The sequence below is a fragment of the Magnolia sinica genome, chromosome 1 (assembly GCF_029962835.1).
Source record: "Magnolia sinica isolate HGM2019 chromosome 1, MsV1, whole genome shotgun sequence".
Classification (NCBI taxonomy): Eukaryota; Viridiplantae; Streptophyta; class Magnoliopsida; order Magnoliales; family Magnoliaceae; genus Magnolia; species Magnolia sinica.
The window spans coordinates 17,124,188-17,144,947 of record NC_080573.1 but is presented as its reverse complement, the minus strand read 5'-3'; the positions used below and the strand labels follow the sequence as shown (position 1 = coordinate 17,144,947).

General features: G+C 36.6%; 1 protein-coding gene across 2 annotated transcripts; it reads right to left on the bottom strand.

Moving 5' to 3' along the window:
- Positions 1-684: 684 nt before the first annotated feature.
- On the bottom strand, positions 685-8,916 carry LOC131241244 (disease resistance RPP13-like protein 4). Of its 2 annotated transcripts, none has more exons than XM_058239992.1 (4): positions 6,954-8,916; positions 4,962-5,033; positions 2,728-2,805; positions 685-1,003 (listed from the first exon to the last, which is right to left on the bottom strand). In XM_058239992.1, exons 1-4 carry the CDS (start codon positions 8,788-8,790, stop codon positions 972-974), a joined length of 2,019 nt encoding a protein of 672 aa, XP_058095975.1. In that variant the 5' UTR covers positions 8,791-8,916; the 3' UTR covers positions 685-971. The 2 variants fall into 2 exon arrangements, with proteins under 2 accessions (XP_058095975.1, XP_058095985.1); XM_058240002.1 differs by having other exon boundaries at positions 685-997.
- Between the last annotated feature and the right edge of the window lie 11,844 nt (positions 8,917-20,760).

The window sequence follows — 20,760 nt, the reverse complement described above, 5'->3', positions numbered from 1 at the left end:
CACGATGGACCCTGAAAGGTTTCAATAATAGCCATTTCCATTCCTACTGTTTCCTTTAGCATGACCCACTTGAGTTTTGGATCTTCCTCATATTTGGGCTCTTGACCTAACATGAGCTGGTGAAACAGATGATGCTTCTGCCTGTAAGAAGTTGCTGTTGGATGAGAGAGAGAGAGAGAGAGAGAGAGAGAGAGAGAGAGATGCAAGGAAGATTATATAAATATGATGAAGTGGGCACTGGCCCATTGCCATCCCTAGATTTAGGTGGAGATAGTTGGTTTTTGCTGACAGTAAAGATGGGAAGGGAAACTTGGTTCCATTGCAAATGACATGTCAGGAGGTGAGCCCACAGCCTGTTGGTATCAATAGAAAGAAACATTCGAAAGAGATTCATAGCCCCAACCTTAAAGAAATTGATAATCAAAAAGTATTTTCCATGAAGATTTACTATATACAACGATAGCCGCATTGAATGGTGTAAGAGGTGGGATGGGGGCAGTTGCCACCATAGAGAATCAATGACCCATTTTGTCATGGGTACAGAGAAACAGTGAGTATTGCCATGTATTTCAAGAAAGGTTTTGAATTTCCTGCATTCACCACTATCATGAGTTTGAATACTTTTGATTATGCACTCAAAGATATTCTCAATATTCAATTTAAATCTTTAAAAAATACTATATCAATCTACTAATTAACATTATCAATGAAATGTATCTTATAGTGAAACCTTGAATAGATGACAAGAGAGTATGTCTGTCCCCAGTATCAGAAAATATTAATTACAAAGGTTAATTGGCTACAAATATAAATATTATAAAAGAAAGTTTTAAGGCTTTTGTCCATCTGGCATGAAGAACAGGAGTTCACAAATTTATTAATGGAGATAGCAAGTTAAAAGTATTCAATGAACTGTATACATTGTTGGATGATGGGTTGCCTCTAGATGATATAAATTGCCTTTGCTGGAGCTACTCAGATGAAATCTCTTGTATCTCTGGTCCTTCATAATGAAAGCATATGGATTAAACTCAAAGTGAAACAAACACGAATTTATAACTATTGTACCAAACACCAAATATCCATTTTCAGCACAACTGTAATCATTATAAACCAAATTAATGTTAAATAAATAGGTTGTGCATCTACACATGATGTGTATCATGGCATGAAAACTGTCCTGTAGGGTCACACCCCTGCTGTGAAATAGGGTGCCATAAAAGACAGACCAATCCAATCACTAGGTTGGCCACACCCTACAGAACAATGGACAACTGCCCAAAAACCTTCAAATTCATGTGGGGCCACTCGATAGTTGGACTGGCCAGATACTTAAAAGGTGTCCTGTTATAATGGTGGGGTAACCCACTGGAGGATGGGTTATAGTTGCAATCACCTCATTGGCATTTCCATCACCTGTCCAAACTGTACATCAGGGCTAGTGAATTCTCCAAGGCTTCCTTGAAAAATTGTATTAATTGATGATTGATGTCGAGCAAGTGACATAACTTCATGGATGACCATGATCAAAAGAAATCATGTAGGAAAGCTGGATCTAAGGAAAAATTAGCCTAAACCCAAACTGAAACTTCCGGTAGCTGCAACTTTACAAATTGATTATCGGATTCATGCATATAAAATGGTTGAAATGCTATCAACGAGCCTTAGGAAACGAGAACTGACAAAGTCAGCTGACTACAAAGAATTTTTAAAACTTGGTATTTCCCCAGCTTCATCAAATCCGATTCTTTTAAATGAACACACGATGAGACTGTCCATCTAGTAGGACCCATCCAAAAAATTTGTTAGACAAACCAAGCCTAAATTTCTTCTCCTCTTCTCCAAAATGTGGGCCATGAACCCTTTTTCTTCCACCATTGGTTTGGAATCTGCCATTTAAGTATTTCTAACCATTGAGTCCCAATCCTCTGCTTGCCACAAATAATAGTTTTCAGTTTGTTGCAATGTAATTGGGTACATCATAAAGCATATGCTGACAAAGTCGGGGATGATCTGAACCAATCATAATGCATGAATACAAGAAATGCCTGTATGTGATAAGCGAAGGATCTGGATTCATGAACCATAGTTTTTTTTTTTTTTTTTTTTTAAATGAAATATCATCTAACTTGTTACCACAATGAGAATTTTGATCGGGTACTGTGGACCCCTACCACATTTACCATATAAGGTTGATCCACCTCTAGATTGCATCTTAGATGATGATATGAACTGATCAAGTTCTGAAGTTCTGCTACAAGGGCATTTAAAGAAAAAATGCTTTGGATGATTGTGAATGAAGAGAAAAATGAGATATTCAAAAGTAAAATTTTTAACAAGTCATATTCAATTTAAAATTCAAAGTTTAGATGATCAATGATGCATGAGCACAAGCAAGTACATAGGTGTATATAGTAGTAGTAAGAATATGAACAGTTCAAATCAATCTAAAAAAGTATCATGACCATTGACACCACCTATAAAAATACAACCATCAAAACTATTTCTATTAGTTTTATTATATGACTAAAAGCAGAACGGATGGGTGCACTTATCAAATCAGTGAGTGTATACAAAAATGGTGATTTCGTATACGTGTGGACATACAAAACATGTGTGGAATCTGTGATATTCATGGAGCATTTAAGATGAGGTGAATGTTTTGGAGATAAAAATGTTGTTAAAAGAGCATGTGAGCAGAAATTGAAAAAGAAAAAGGGAAAATACCTTCTTTTTCTTCTTCGGTGGCAGATGGAATTTCAGAGAGGATGGGACCACTATGTGCGTGGGAAATTAGCAAACCTCCTGACCACGGGACGTAGCATGTATATGTCATCTTATTACAAGATTTGAGAATTTAAAAAATAATTATAAAAATTTTAAGGGATTCATGAGAATAGGTAATTTGTGGCACACTTGCAACATGGCACACATGTGAGAGAGATTTACGCCATTCGTTAGGTGAGGCATCCCATGAGAGGTCATTGACCCCAAAATGTTGGGGTCGTCCCCTGCTCATGTCGTTCACCCATGTATGAGAAAAATGGGCGGTGCTCTATGGGCCCCGCGATGATGTATGTGTCCATTTTACCTGCTTATTTTAGGGTATGAGCCGGAAAAATGAGGCTGATTATGATAAATACAATTTTAGGCTTATTTTATTATCTAACTACCAAATCGGTGAAATTTACTAGCCAATTAAAATTAAATATAAATAAATTCAAATGATCCTATTTTAATAAACAAGTGTTGTTGAATTAGAGGTTAACATTGTTGGACCAATCTGGTTTTTGGCTATAAAGACACTGGCTCCACAAGTTAGGTTAATTTTGAGTTATCAAATCACTCAATGACGAATATATTAGGGGATGCACTCCATGACAGAAAGTTCCTTTGATGAGAAGCTAAGTGGGGCCTACCATGTTGTTTGTGAGAAAAGTTCCTGTGATGAGAAGCTAAGTGGGGCCTACCATGTTGTTTGTGCGAAATTTACCATGTCCATCCCGTTTTAGCAGCTTATGTTAGGACATGAGTCCAAAAATCAACAACTCCAAAACTTAAGTAGGCCGCTTGACAGGAAAAAAGTGGGCAAGGAAATGCCTATGGTTAACCTTACTGAGGTCCACCGTGATGTTTATATGCCATCCAAACCATTTATAAGGTCATTCCTACTAGCCTGATCCACAATTTATGTGGTGCCATGAATGTTTCAATCATGGACACGCCACAGTTTCCTTTCTTGGAGCCCCATGAGTTTTGAATCTGCCTTGCTGTTGGGCTCGTCTCCTAACATGAACACTCCAAAGATAGTGACTGACTGGAAGAATCCGCCAATGAATAGGGCATTCGAGTCATTCCTATGCTTTTCTAAATTATTTATTTATTTATTTTTCTAAATGTGGAGCCCACCTGATAAGTTGCCTTACCTTCTTTTATTACGGTCACATATCCATACTATCATATGTACCATACACAAAGTGGGTGTACTTTGTGGGCATACCATTACAAAAGGAAATGTTAACAAAACAAGAAAGTTGATGAGGCAGAGCATTTAGAATTGGAATGTGGCAGCGCCATCTCTCTACTGCACATGGCTTATGGCCATGCATTAAAGAGACTGCCCATCTAGTACGACCCATCACAGATCATACATATATATATAAGACAATGGGAGCCTAAATTTCCTCTCCCCTTCTCACTAAATGTGAGCCATTAACCATTTCCTTCCACACCAACCAGATGGTTAGGATCATTCAATTTGTGTAGTTCTAATCATTTTCCATCCACAACAGGGGCAATTTAAACGAATACATTGAATTGACATGTCACTCTTCTCACGTGTACTATGGAGAGGTCTCTGTATCCTATTCTGGTTCCACCAGCTCTGCCATATCAACGGCAGTAAAAGAAATGAAATATTGTTCAACTTGTTACTGCAGCAAGGATTTTGATAGGGTACTGTGGCCCCCTACTACAGTTACAATAGGGGGTTTTCCAGAAATGAATTCCATCTTAGAGATGGTACGAACTGATCAAGTTCCGATGATATGCTAAAGGGCCATTTGAAGAAAGTTTGTTTCAGATGACTGTGTATGAAGAGAAACATGGATTATGAAAAGTAATTTTTTTAAAGATTCATGTTCAAATTAAAGATTCAAAGGTTAGGATCATTAATGATGCATGATTACAAGAAAGCAGCATGTCCATGTGGTAGTTATAAGAACATGAACGGTTCACATCAATCTAAGAAATTACCTTGAGCATTCTAGGACCAATAAAAAATACATCCATAATGTCTATCTTCTACTAGTATTATTGAATGATTAAAAGCAGAAGGGATGGAGGTATTTATTGAATCAATGGGTGTATAAAAAATGGACACAAAAAATGGAGATTCCCTAAACACGTGGACATACATTAAAAACAACAAAACAAAACAAACAAACAAACAAAAAACATACCTTCTCCTTCTTCTAGGGCGGCATGCGCAACTTCAAATAGGATGGGAGCACTCCGTGCATGGAGCATACCTCCTGACCATGAGCATGTACGTAACATGATCTTATTATAAGATTTGAGAATTTAAATAAATAAATAAATAAATAAAAGATTGCGAGAGATTCACGAGAGGTCATTAAATGGGTAATTTGCAGCACACTTCTAATATGGCACAAATGTGAGAGATCTACGCTATTTCATTAGGTGAGGCACCTCGTGAGATGACACCGAACTAAAATATTGGGATTGTCCACTGCTCAAGTCAGTCACACATGTATGAGAAAAAAATGAATGGGGCAATTGCATACTGATACTGCTAGGAGTGACTAGCTACTGGATGATGCTCCATGGGCCCCACATAGCACTTGCAGCTTCAAAGAGAGAGGGACCACAGAGGTAGATAGAGGGAGATGGAAGAGAGGTTAGAAACGTCGTCAAAAGAATTTGGGGTTTTTTTAGCAATTAGGAATTTTGAAAATTATATCCATTTCAAGTAATTAGATTCTTGAGAATTCTAGTTTGTCAGTCTTGTAGCAACCTGACATTTGAATCCAATCCTTAATAATTTGAAAAGTAGGTTTTCAAAAAAATTATAAATGGCTTAAAATCAGGAATTAAATTATGGCCATATTCTAAATTACCAAAAATGAAGGCTCTGGAATTAAATTTCAATTCAAAAGACAATGCTTTGAGAAAATCTTCAATACTTTGGCAGACTGTCATCCTGAATAATCAGGCACTTGACTTTTTTAATACACACACACACACTTATTGCAACAAACAAATGTCTCTAAATTGGCTGGACCAATTTAATGTTTGGGCTATTACTTATAGAAACATTAGTCTCGCAATTTAGTCAGTATAATTTGATATAATGCCATGTGTATCATTTCTAAATACCTGTGTATCAAGTTTCAAACGTGGCTAGAGTATCAAATATGTAGGCCAGCAGAACATTAGTCCCATGTAAAGTCTTTCAAAAGTGTTAGTCTGACAATGGAGGTTTGCTAATTCCACGTGTGTGGTTACATGAAACATGTGCGACATCTGAGCTTTCCATCAGGTGCAATACGATGTTTATATAACTCACATGAAAGTAAGGCCAATTTTCAGAACTCTGATGGGCCTCAACGTATGAATGGTTAGAAGAAAAAGCAAATTAACCATCAATTTCTTTTAGACAGAAAATCCAATAAATTTTTTCAATGAAAAACTCAGATCTCACACGTGTTTCAAATTTTCACGTGCACCAGCTTATTGGATGTGCACGGCTCTACATGCGCCTGAAATTAGAAGCTCTGAGAATATAAAATAAAAATAAAAACAATAGCTGCAGGGGATTCATGAGAGGAGATTGAAGTGAGTGGGTAATTCGGAAACCGACAGAATCATAGCCAGTAGCTACCGGACGTTCTCTGTGAGCCCCACCATGGTATATGTGTTTTATCCATACCATTCATTCATTTTTTCAGATCATTGTAGGTTAAGAGTCCATAAATGAGGCACATCAAAATATTATGTCGACCACATGACATGAAACAGTGGTGATTGAATGCATATGGTTAAAAACTTCTTCGGAGAGCAAAAGTTTTGGATGAAGCTGATATTTGTGTTTTTCCTTCATTCAGGTATATATGTGTCTTAATCAACTGGTTGGACCTGAAAAGTTTTTAATACCCTAAACTGATATGAAAAAATAGATAAACGGTGCAGGATTTAAAACCCATATCATGTTGGGGCCCACATAACAGAACACTGTTCAGTAGCCACTTGGCTACTGCCGGCGTCAATAGGCAATCCGCGTCCGTAATTCGCAGCATACATGCGAGCACGTCACACGTGTGAGATAGAAAAGTGTAATGTGGCATTTAATGCGTGGTACGCGAACGGTGTAAGATTTAGAAAAGGAATTATATTTATAAGTGAAGGTTACATTTTAATTATACTTCCCTCACCTTTTTCTTCTTCTTTCCTCCATACGCTCCAGTTTGCAAACATGTCTTTAAATGTGTCATTCAATGGGAATGACTTGAGCTTCGGACATTTACGAACCTTCACGAGTCTTAAAGACGGCATTGCCCTTCGCATCCTCGTCCACTCTTCTTCCATCTCTTTCAAGTATTTTAGCACCAAGACCTCCACTTTCCATACCCCATTCTCACTGTCCCAAAATCTGGGACCCATCTTCTTAATCCTTCCCCAACCAATCTCAAGAAATTGAAGATTGGGAAGGGAAATAGGACTGAGCCACGCAGGTGTGCTTTCTCCTGGGTAGTTAAAAAGATACAACCCTCTAAGGGATATTAAAGGAGCAGAAAACTGACTGTCAATCTTCTTTACAATTCCTTCACTTTCAAGAGAACTGCCCTCAAAGTCTAGCATTAGAAATTGCAGATGATAGAGCATTGATAAAACATTCCATTCTCCTTCTATTTGTTTCTCTGACTTTATGTACATCCAAAGTTTTCTGAGTCCTGTCAACTTCTTCAGATCTGAAATATCGGATCCATTTTTACTACCCAAATTCATTGGCTTAAACCCAAATAAAATTTCAAGATTTGAAAGCTTTCCAAGCCCTTCCGGCATGCATTCTAAAGAGGTACAATTAATGATTTCGACAGCTGTCAGTTTCTCCAATGTTGTGATTGACACAGGAAGCATTTCCAAATTCGGGCAGTCTGTTAAATATAGAATCTGAAGATTTCGAAGATTTCTGATTGAATCGGGGAGTCTTCTTAACGCAGAATTCTCTATTCTAAGAAAAACGAGGTGCTGTAATGACCCTATCTCACTCAACCAATACTTGGCCACAACATCGATTTTCATGTTTGACAATGAAAGACATAACACCCTCAACCACCTTACTTTGCAGAGTACTATTACACTTCCAATGATCTCACTCCTCTCAATTTCCATTCCAAATAATGACCGCAGCTTGGTGGAACTGTTTAGGATGCTCTCCAGTACTGTTGTGTTCTTTGAAATTCCCAGGCGGCGAGACTGCACACTGAATCCGATCCTACCTCCACTCTCCAAGCTCACAAAAAAGTTCTCTTCTCTTGCAATTTTTATAACCATGTCTCGAACCATATCATGCATTTTGCAACGAATGAAGCGACTTTCAAAGACATCTTTACCCACTCCAAGTATTAAAAATCGATTAAATAATTCTGCAAGGCATTCTTCTCCAATCTCAAATGCCGTTTTCTCATATCTTCCCCAAACAAAACCTTCACCAATCCACAATTCACGCATGTAGTCAACTGATATTTCACAATCTTCAGGAAGCGTGGAAAAACACAAGAAGCAAGGTTTTAAGTGTGTTGGGAGCTCTTCATAGCTTAACTCTAGTGTCGAAATGATCATCTCATCTTTCTTACTGATTTCCAACTCCTCCTTTAGGTGCTTTGATATTTGCTTCCATTCATGGATGGAATCACCTTTCCCCAACATCATTCCGCCCACAATGTTGATTGCCAAAGGAAGCCCCCCACATCCCTTAACAATCTCCCTTCCCAAGACCTCCAAATCTGGATTTGTGCACTTACCTCCATTTCTTGCAAAAGCTACCTTGCTAAATAACGACCAACTATCGTCATCCGAAAGAACTTGCAAACGATGTATGCACTTGTCAGTAGCCCCCATTGATTGAGCAACCTTCTCATTCCTTGATGTAACAATAACACAGCTACCCTCCACTGAGGGCAAAGCGGACTTCAAGCTATCCCACCACCTCCCTTCATCTGTTCCCCACACATCATCCAAAACTACCAAGTACTTCTCATCTAACATGCTCTTAAGCCTTTCCAGTAGCTCAGGGACGTCATCTCCCCTTAGAGATTTCTCTTCTACCTTTAGTTTCTACAGCATCTTTTTCAGCAATTCGTCGAATTTGAAATTTTGAGAAACAGTAACAAAAAATGAGTACTCAAAAGAATTTTCCGCACTCTCCCTGTTACATATCTTCTGAGCAAGAGTGGTTTTACCGATTCCCCCCATTCCAACTATTCCAATCACTGTTAATGGCCCATTAGCTTCTAAGATCCAATTTCTAATCTTCATCGAGTCATCTTCTAATCCTACCATTTTAGCTTCATCCATTAGGATTGGATGGGTTAGTGGCATATTCCCACCATCTTCATATTTACCAGTTTGGCGAGGAGCTGTAACCAAGTAGGACTTCATCCTGTCCTTCACCTCTCTTATTTTTTGATTAATTTTACTCAGCCGCTTTCCCAACTGATGACGGGTTTTCAAATGGGTAGGAGAGCAATAACTCGTAAAATTGAGTGCACAGCCTTGACATTTTTTCTGGAATAGAAGCTGGCAATCTGCTATTACATCCTCAGCATCATATACCAACTCTCTCAAGTCGCTCATTACCATCTTGAGAATGTCGTTCCTATCTTTTCTCCTCACCTGATCAGCTAGCTTGAGATATTCCGGCATGTACTGAAGCTCCTTCTTTGTTTCCTCAAACTGGTCCTTAAACTCAAGCTGTTGACGACCTGCGCTTACAAGTAATGACACCAATTTATCCAAGAGAACGCTGACAACAGCATCTGCCATTTTTCCTGGAAGATATAATCATATACCTTTATGAAACCCGAATTCAAAACTACAAGGTGAAGGGAAAGAGGAAAGAATAAAAACTTGCTAGAAAATATTGCAAATGAATTGGCTACAAGAATGTATTTTGCACAAGTATTCCTATAACAAACCCGCTTTATTTCATTCATTTTTCCTTAAACCTAATGTATTGTTTAGAAACTCATCAACTTAGAACTCAATTATGTCAACTCGGATCAACATGAAAATCTACCAAGTTCCTATATGACTCAGGTTGTTACAAGACCCGTTGGGTTTCCGTAAACTTGACCGAGTTTTGCACTAACTCTGATGACCTGCCGAGCTTTTTGTTGTTGGCTGAGTTTTAGAGAGTGACAAAGTTTGATAAAGAAAAATGTCGAGGTTTGAACGTACCACTTCTAACATAAACAAAGACCTTGTCAGAGTTTTGTTACAAGACTCATTAGGTAATTTTCTCTAAGCTCACCCAACTTTTGCACTAACATGTTGGACTGCTTGAGTTTTATGTTACTGGGGCGAGTTTTGTAGAGTGAAAAGCTATATATGGTGGAAAGAAATTACTCACGAACAATACAACTTAATCAAAATGTTAGTTCATAGTCCACCTAATGTACTCCAGTTGTTATAGGAACATACATTTTTAAAATTCTATGGTGTTTGCTCTATCTTAATCATAGATGGTTTTATGCCATCATTCTACCAAGGGCAAATAATGGGCCCAGTTTTTTATCCATGCCCCATGAACTAAAACTATGCCTAGTTAAAATTGATGAAGTTACTCCAATCATTGTTATCCTGGTAGTGAATTATATCCTAAATGGATGGTTGTAGGATCCACCATTTTCCAATTGAGAGTATTATTATATCTCTTGATTATATTGGTTGGCATGAAAGGTCCACCATAAAGCGTCTTCATGTGTCCTCATTTTAATGGCAAACATTCTGTACATCTGCAAGGCCCTCTTAGGGATTGCCTACAAGAGTAAAATCTCATTTGTAAAAAAATCTTCGCCTTCTATATAAAGATGAGTTAGAAACAACAATCAAGATTTCACCATTCTATCTAACCTTTCTAAGGCTAATGCATACTCTCTGATCAGTGTGGATTTTATTTTTTTATTTTTATTTTTCAAATGTCTACGTTTATGTACGTGTCTATCTCCTATCTCCTAACATACGCTAGTATATGCGCTCGTTTGAAGTTTAATAAAGAATTTTATGATTTTATGAGTTTGGCAATAATAGAAATGTGGATTAGAATTCCATATGTTTTTACCATCCCATATATATATTATTAAAAGAAGGATTATGGAATATGTTGACTACATATGTGGCATTGTTTATTTCATTCCACACCCTCCAAAGTCCATACCATGAGGCCCATGGTTGTGCAGCATGACTCAAGAATACAATGATCTACAATTATCAATAGTTAGATAGATCTGACCTACACATAAACATGCACTTAATAATAATATACGATTCTATATTCTATTTTTAAAAAAAATTAGGTTATAATAATATCACCATTGAGACGAGGCATGTTTCAACATTTAAGTGTAGGGGTTTTCACCCATCTTACATTTTAAAAATAAATTAATAAGGATTTTTGTTGAGTGTGAAATATTACATATTTCCCTCTAATTGTGCATTGGTTTTACGCATATAGGTGTGCTAAATTAATCTAATTATGTGTGTTTTACTATGCAAGGTGATTTGGAAAGCTAAGATGAAAAGGAGGATTAAAGCGAAGATTTCATGCTCGAAGAATGACCAAGAGGAGAATTGGATATATGGAGGACATCATTGAAGAATTTAGGTGTCAAAGATTCAAAAAAAAAAAAAAAAAAAAAAAACAACTGCATTAAAGATGGAGAAAAGTCTGAAAAATTACAGTCTAATAACAGAAATAACAGACTATCCGATCCTACCTGAGGTTAGTTCGGTTCAACCAAAAGTGCAGAAAATAATCCAGCAGGAAACAGTGACTTTCAGACTTAATTCGGCTCAAATATTTAGTGTGACTGAAGTAGTGTTCAATCACACCGATAGAGGGTTCAGTGCGACCAGATGTAGATAGAGAGTTCCGAAGTATTTTGACGAAATTTGCCGGTAATCGAAAAACCAAGTTGATGCAACGGAAGTAGTATTCGGTGCAACCGAAGGATACCATTGGTGTAACCGAAGTATAATAAAAGTTTTAAAATTTTATGTCAGTATAAAGTCGGTGCAAATTTTTCTTATTTAAAGGAATGATTTAGGTGGTTCTAAATACAGATTAGGATTTGAGAGAGAGAGAGAGAGAGAGAGAGAGAGAGAGAGAGAGAGAGAGAGAGAGAGAGGTTACAGAGCTTCTAAGGAGTTATTCTTCTTCTCCAATCTTTTGGTTATAAGTTCTTTTTCATATTTTTTAGATATTAATTCAACTATGACAATGGTTAGCTAAATCTCTTAAGTAGGGCTAGGAGGTGAACCTTATAGTTATTTTTAATATTCTAGTTTACTTTGATTCAAGTTATTTGGTTTGAATGATGAACAATTCATTGATTTGAATGATGAACAATTCATTGAATTTATTTTAAATAAAGCTTTAATTTTATTTTTCTTTGATCAATTATCGACTCCAGATACTTTAGATGCTTAGTAAGGATAAGATTTTTTGCTTATCTATTTTGCAAGGGATTGATCTGAAAATTTTATTGATTTATCATAAACTACGTGTATGATAGATACTTTGAATTTCCTATGATCAATAACTTGGTGCTTCATATGGGAACTGAATCAATTGAGGTTCAAATCTATTTTGGTTTGTGAATGTTAAATTAACCGCTCTTTTATCCAGCTAGATATGATAAGACTTCGATTCGAACTGAGTTATCTAATTTAAATAAGTGAATTAGGCATTGAGAATGGCTAGAAGTGGATCTTTGGTACTCTAGTGTTTTATTTTATTGATTTTCTATTTATATTATTCAAATCATCACCATACTTCTTCTAATCCAAATCCCATAATTAGTTTTATTTTTAATTCTAATTCTAAAGTGTTTTGAGAAACACAAAAATATAAGTCCCTAAGGATTCGATCTCGATCTCACCGAGTAAAAACTACATCGTAGCCCTATACTTAGGGTTGTCATCCCTTTTGGATCGATCAAGTTTTTGGCACCATTGTTAGGGACTTTCGTTGTGTTTTTGTAAAATACTTTAGGGTCAGAATTTGTTTAGGATTAAGATTAGTTTTCTTTGCATTTTTTTAGCTTAGGGTTTTCTCAGAAATTTAAGTACTAACATTGATTTTGTTTTATTCTTTTGTTTCGCATAATATAACTTAAAATCACCAATTGGGTACTATCATTCCAACCCTCCTACTTTTGATTATTTATTATTTTTATTTTGTTATAGAGTTTTAATTTCTCTAGACGTATAAGTAGGTTTAGAATTAGGTTTGATTGGTACATGCCCAAGTGGGTTCGTGAGAAGACTCTTTATTTTCTAAGTGAAGGAGGACTATTCGAAGGATTGTCCATCCATCATCATGTTAGAAAACACCTAAAATCCTTTGAATTGTCCAAGAACATGGCTGAGAATTAACCCAATTGGTGTACTAAAGAACAAACACAACAAGATGAAAATGATGTACACAATGGTCCTTCATCTAGAACTTTACGTGATTATTTACAACCAGGTAGAAAGAGCACTCCTTCCTGCATGATCTTTCCATATAATGCAAGAAATATGGACCAGGAGTGATCCAACTAGTCCCAACATTCCATGGACTAAACTTTGAAAGTCCATATCCACATGTCAAAGAGTTTGATGAGATTATAGCCATTCTACTCTTCAATAATGTGTTTGATGATACCTTAAGACTAAAATTGTTCCATTTTTCATTGAAGGAAAAAAGCCAAGTGATGACTCCACTCCTTAATGCCGAGATCAATTAGGACATGGGCTAAAATGACCCAAGAGTTCCTTAAAAAAATCATCCCGATTCATAAGACTAACAACCTTAGAAGTGTCATCATAAACTTTTTATAAAAAGAGGAAGAAACCTTTTTTCCAATGCTGGGAAAGGTTTAAAGAACTTCTAAGTATATGTCCATATCATGGCTACAAAATTTGGCAGGTAATAAGTTTTTTCTATGATAGACTGACTTCACCCATGCGCTAATTCGTAGAGATGATATATGTGTATAGTGAAATTTATGAATAAGGATCCCATTGAAGAGAGGGGCTACTTTGATATGTTATCTGAAAATGCACAATCCTATGATACTTGAAGAAGGTCGACTTAGCCCAAAGAAAAAAAAGAGAAATTTATGTCTTAAGGGAAGAAGACGATGTTAATGCTAGGATAGCCAACCTAACAAGAAAAGTCGAGGCCATAAAATAAATAAATTTAAAAAAAAAAAAAGTAAAAATAGTCAAACCTGAAAAGACCATTGAAATTATTTGCAGCATTTGCACAAGTAACATTCACTTAACACGGGAGTGTCCTACAATTCCCGCGTACTAATAATTTCTACATAAGCAATCCAATGCCATAAACAATTATCAACAGTCTTTCAATGCTCTAATTTCAAACACTATAATTCTAGTTGGAGGAACCACCCGAATCTAAAGGAACGGACCAACGACTAATACTGATAAAAATCTAGGGCCTATTCATTCGATTCTTATTTCGCTCTCAACACAAAAGAAGACCCAAAAGGATCTAGTTAAAAAATTCATGAACAATCAAAAGCAATTCAATCAGAATGTCATACAAACATTCTAAGATATTAAAACATCATTAGAGATGTTTGCATCATCCATTTAAATATTATAGTCACAACTAATTATTAGGGAGAATGGACTCTTCCAATCCAACCTTTACCTAACCCAAAACCTGAATGTGAAATAAGCGACCCTAGCTCTTTTACTCAATATGTGGAGCAAGCCAAGTTTATCTCAACTCTTAGAAGTGGAAAAACAACTGATAAAAACATACTGACGATGGCTGAGCAGCATAAGGACTCAAAAGAATCTAATGGTGATGATAAAACTAGCAACACCCCACATGAGAAAGAACTAAAAAATAGTATAAACTAGTGGCCCCATTTCTACAACGGTTAATCTCACTAAAACCTCTACCCATCACTCAGGATATCTTAGACGTTCCAAACAGGGGAAAATCAACATCTCTTTGTCGGATGCCATAAAATAAATTCCCTCATAAGCCAAATTCCTTAAGGACCTATGTATGGCCAAGAGACAACACAACAAAAAAAGATATTTTTGACAAAAAAAGTGAATGTCATCATCAAACAGGATGTCCCCTAAAAATACAAAGATCCCGGTAGCCCAACCATCTCATGTGCAATTTGGAACCACTGGATTGAGCATGCCTTACTTGATTTGGGGCAAGTGTAGATCTGATCCCCCACTCGATTTACGAATCACTTGGTCTTGGTGAAATGAAACCCACCAAAAGTACTATTAGCTGATTGCTTGATTTGGGATGACAAGTTTTACTATCCAATGGACTTCATTATTTAGACACGCGATATGATAAGTTTTACTATCCCACCAAAAGCATACTTCTTCCTTGTATGCCCGCTCCTAGCCACATCAAATATCATAATCAATTGTATGAATAAGATCATGAAGTTGTCCTTTGGAAATATGACACTTGAGCTGAATGTGTTTAATATGTGTAAGCAACAAGAGGATGGTGATGAGGTACATGAAATTAACTTGATTGATTCATTCACAGAAGACAAGTCTCTTTTAACTTTATACTCTAACACTTTAGAGGCGTGCTTGGCTCACTCGATCGATCTTAATGATAATATGATTCAGGAGATGGATGTCTTGCTTGATGCGATGATTGTACTTGGAAACTAACCGATGGAGGCCTGAATTTGAACTGTTACCCTTAACTGACGCAAAGCCTCTATCGTATAGTATCAAGGTATTGAAGCTTAACCTAAAACCTTTGTTTGCTAAACTAAAATATGCCTATTTGGGTCAAAATAATATATATCCAGTGGTAATTTCTTCCCATTTGGATAAGGAGCAAGAGAGTAAGTTGATTTCTACTCTAAAAGAGCATAAGAAAGCTCTTGGATGGACTATTGTAGATCTCAAGAGAATAAACTCCATGATTTGTACTCACCGCATTCATCTCAAAGATGAAGCAAAAACATTTAGACAACCACATTGCTATCTAAATCCAAACATGAAAGACGTGGTTAAGGTTAAGGTGTTAAAGTTATTGGACGTGGGTATTATTTACTCTATATCCGATAGCCAATGAATGAGTCCAACTCAAGTGGTGCCCAAGAAGTCCGGAATTACCATCGTAACCAATGCGAACTCGTGCCAATTAAAGTTACTACTGGTTGGAGAATGTGCATTGAATACAACCAATTCATTATTGATTTATTGATTATATAAATTTATTTAAGAACTTGCGAGGACCATGAAGTGCATTTGAGAATGGTGTTGCAAACTTTGAAGGAAAATCAATTGTACGTAAAAATTTTCAAGTGTGAATTTTAGAAACAAGGTTCAAATTCCTAAGGCACGTGATAAACAAAGATGGTGTTGGGGTCAACTCAGTCAAGATTAAAGCAGTTGTAAATTGGGAACAATCTAAGAATATAACTAAAATCAGGAGTTTCCATGAACTCGCCAAGTATTACAGAAGATTTTTTAAGGACTTCTCAAAATTTTCAGGCCTATTAATTAATTTGACTCGAAAAGGTATACAATTTATCTAGAATGAGAAGTGTGAAGATGCATTCACTAAGTTGAAGAGTCTCCTGACTTTTACTCCTGTTCTTACTCTTCCCAAGGAGGGAGTGAAGTTTTTTTTGTATACTGACGTATTGATCTTAGGCCTCGGCTATGTATTTATGCAAGATAAGGTGGTTGCGTATGCATCAAAGTAACTGAAGAATCATGAAGACAATTATCTGACACATGATTTGGAATTGACTGTTATTGTATTCACTATAAAGATTTATGACATTATCTGTATAATAAATGATTCGACCTCTTCACAGATCATAAGAGCCTCAGATATTTATTCGCTCAGAAGGATTTGAATATAAGATATTGAAGAAGGGTGGAATTCTTGAAGGATTATGACTTCGAATTATGTATCAGCCAGACAAGGCAAACCTCGTAGTAGATGTTCTTAGCAAGAAGTACCATAAACAACAAGTTGTAGCAGGATTAATGGTCCAAGAATGGAGAATCATATTATATGATGGTCATGCCAATTAGATATAATCGTAGGAATCATTTATACCTTATATTCTAAGATGATGATCGAACAGATCAAATCTAATCCGCACCATTTATGCTTAACTTCGAATAGATCTAACTTACTATCCAGAAAGTATGGATAGATCTAACTATTTGATGACCATAAAGATGAAATAATAAAATCATACCTATTACATTATAGATCAGATTTTGAAAGTATGGATGGATTGAATTTAAGCAATCTATTGACCATTTCCAAAGTGGGGACTTTGTGATTGTCAATGGATGGTTCAGATCTGTCCATATTATCAATAGATCATTTAAAATAAGAGAAATAAGAAAAATAAGAAAAATTAAAAAGTTATAAATTTCATATTGTCTGGACAATGTAAACAAAGACGGTTCGATCGGTCAATCGATCGTTTTAACCAGTCGAAAATATCCCAATTGCTCCAGTGACTTAATTCCAAAAATCAGATTATGTTCAACCAGTCAACAAGGCATTTCGACTAATCGAATGGCATTTTGACCGATCGAAGTAGTTTCGATCGACCGAAATGGACAAAAAGTGTCCAGTGAATTTTGTCATATATCATATTTAATTCAACCAATCGAAGTATGTTTCGATCAAACCTCGACCGGTCAAATGTAGTGTCGATCGATCTGCTCGACTGGTTGACAATACACTGGAATTTTCTATTTTTTAACTTTGATATTTAAATTTTATGAGTTAAATTAGTGACAACTCTTGATCATCTCAAGATAATGGGACAATCAGAGCGCTTAAGTTGATCAAGTGAGCCCCTCATGATAAGATGACTAACTATAAGTATGAGATTTAAGAGAATTCAGAATTTAAAATTCTCCGTGTGGGCTGGCCCAAGTTAAGGAATTGATTAGCCCAAAGTGAGTTGATCAAATAAGTTTAAGTAGATATTATCAGTAAGCCGATTGAGCTATGTAATTAGGTATTTGTCAACCAATTGATCTCGAGGAACATATTGAAATCCACATCACCAGATTTCATATGAGTGATCCCAACATGTTTCATCTCCATTATAATTAAATTAGGCATCATATTGTTTGTTATTATGATTCTTTATATTGTGTGTTTGTTAAATTTTCTAATAATTGAAATACCATATGATACTATGTATATATGTGACATTAGTATCATGCAGTAGTCATTCTCATGCATCCATTTTCCATGTCTTGCATTACTGCGTTGAATACTTGGGGGCACTCCCTGGATGACTTATAGATACTTATGGTACCGAGTGACCTAAGGGACAATCCCTGGATACTGACGATATGTGGAAGCTTACCCCAGAAGAAGAGATATAGGTTGATAGAATCCAACTCAAGTAAGTGGACTGTTCAACTCACTTAATACATTCACGCATCTATGCATCTCATGACATTAATTCATGCATTCCTATTTTTCTTATGATGCGTATGAGCCATGATGGGTTTGCTCACTGATCTTGGCTAGCTGATATTATATTAATGGAAAAACCATACAGATTTAGTAGACGATGAAACAGTCACAAAGTTTTAAGACAGAAAAGTGAACCAATGAATGATTTACAAGGGCAATGGCCCTATCTTGATGAAGACGAGTTGAATATGTTAAATCACTAACATATCTAGTTAAATTCATGTTATTCATTTAATTATATCTTTGAGCAAAATTTAAGTTGAGTAGCTGAAAGCTATAAATGGTTAAAGCTTTTGAGAGTAAATGGTTTAATGAAGCTCCAAATGAGTGAGTTCTGGTACCATGCTTATCTTTTATGCATGTTACCAATATATGGATTGAATGCTTATAAATGATCATGATGGTAGATATATGTGTATGTGACTGAGATAAATGAATGCAAGATGTTTCGTTGACAGTTTGAAATTGGGAACTTAATGTACATTTTAACTAAACCTCTAGAAAAGAATATGAAGGAATAGTTTTAGTACACATGGCGTATGAGTCATGTGCCATAACTCAGGTTTGAGGGTGTAAACTGTGTATTAGAATTTCGGGGCATGACAACTATGGTGGAGGAGATGAAATCTTTACACAAGAATCAGACATGGGAGTTAGTGGAACTTCCAAAAGGCCAGATGACTATAAGGTACAAGGATGATGCGTTGATTGTTACAAATGACAAGAAATACATACTCTAATTACTTAAGTCTTTGTTAAGTAAGGAGTTTGACATGAAGAATCAGTGCACTATGAAGAATATTATAGGAATGAGGATTCATAGAGAGAGAGAAAGAGTTTTGGATAAGGCTAATATTTTTTCCTTTATATAAAACTACATAACCTTATCTACGGATTGGATAGTAAATAAATACCAAGGAAACATTAAAGTGTGCCCTACCAAGTTTTTAATGGTAGGGTGATCAACCACAACTGTTTCTTATGATAAGGTCCACCTAATAATTGCATGTGCTTCATTTTTTAGATAATGCCCTGAAATGATCTGAAAAATGGATAAACCGGGTGGATACATAAAACATATATTAAGGTGGGCCGTCTTGCGTGAGGCCGGGTCTCACCCAATCTGCTCTTGTTGGAGGGGCGCGGCTTCGGTGGATTAGGCGTTCCACGGACGTCCCTGTATCCCTGTTCTTGGCCCACCTTGATGTATATGCCTTACATGCACGCCGTTCATCCTTTTTACTGCTCATTTTAGTACGCCGTCCAAACTGATGCATATGCATTACATCTGTTTCAGACGTGGTTTGGCTAGTAACGCAGACACTGGCCACTTAGCTAGTGATCGGTGCTCGGTGGGCCCTATCATGACTTGTGTGTTTGATCGATGCCATCCATCTATTTTTTCAGATTATTTTAGGACTTGATCTCAAAAATGAGGCAGCTTTAAATTTCAAGTGGACCACACCGTTGGAAAACAATAATTACAATTGACATGGATGAAGGGAAAAGGCAAATATCAGCTTGATCCAAAACTTTTATAGTCTCCAGGAAGTTTTTAACGGCAGACGGTCAATCAACACTGTTTACGATGATGTTATCCTCTTAGGATTTGGATTTACGTCAGTTTTGGGCTCACACAATAAAATGATATGGAAAAATGGATGGACAGTATAGATGAAACACATACATCATGATAGGGCCCACAGAGCACCTTCTGCGTCCCTCCCCGGGAAGAGGGGTGCAGCCAGCCAGCCACCGTAGTGGGTGAATCCCTGTTTCCGGGGAGCAATGTGATGTTAATATATATGCCTTCGTATTATTAAAATGGTAGAATGAAGCGTACCGGAATGAATGGAGAGACAGAGAGAAAATGGCTTCTGCGATCAGCGGTAGACAGAGATTGGAAATGAGGAAGGCAAGCTGATGGTTGGATATTATCTTTCAAATGAATTAGAGCCACTCATGTGTACTGACATTTAGATAGATGAGAAAGAAAGCTGAGTCATACGCGCACTGACCTTTCCCCTTACTATTGGAAGCTGATTGTGTCCGATCCCCTGCTTGGACAATAACCCGTCCGAGTAGATCTGTGTGGGAGCCACAGTGATGTATTTGTTTATCCATGTTGTTCATATCTTTTTGAGATCGTGTTAAGGTATGAGCTCAAAAATGAGGCAGATTCAACGCTCCTGTGGACTATACTAGAGATGATTCTGACATTTAATGCAACATGAATTAATTTTTTCACAAGTAATGCAACCTAGCTCACTATTTGGTGTGGTCTACTAGAGTGTTGGATCTGCGTAATATTTGGGCCCATACCATAATATGATATGAGAAAAGGAATGGACATTGTGGATTAAAAAAATAAAATACATTATAGTGAATCCCCACACAAATGGTCGGACGGCTTATTGTCCAACAGGGGTGGACACAAGCAGCTTCCTTTACCATTCCTGCGCAAGGATGCTGGGTGGGGC

Bases quoted from the DNA above. Each gene is read 5' to 3' on its own strand.
- LOC131241244 (XM_058239992.1), bottom strand. From the start codon at position 8,790: ATGTTAGATGAGAAGTACTTGGTAGTTTTGGATGATGTGTGGGGAACA. The intron at 5,034-6,953 runs GTGAGGGAAGTA...GCTCATGGTCAG, and splicing joins GAGGAAAGAAGAAGAAAAAG to GAGGTATGCTCCATGCACGG. The intron at 1,004-2,727 runs GTATTTTCCCTT...TTCATTATGAAG, and splicing joins CACCGAAGAAGAAAAAGAAG to GACCAGAGATACAAGAGATT.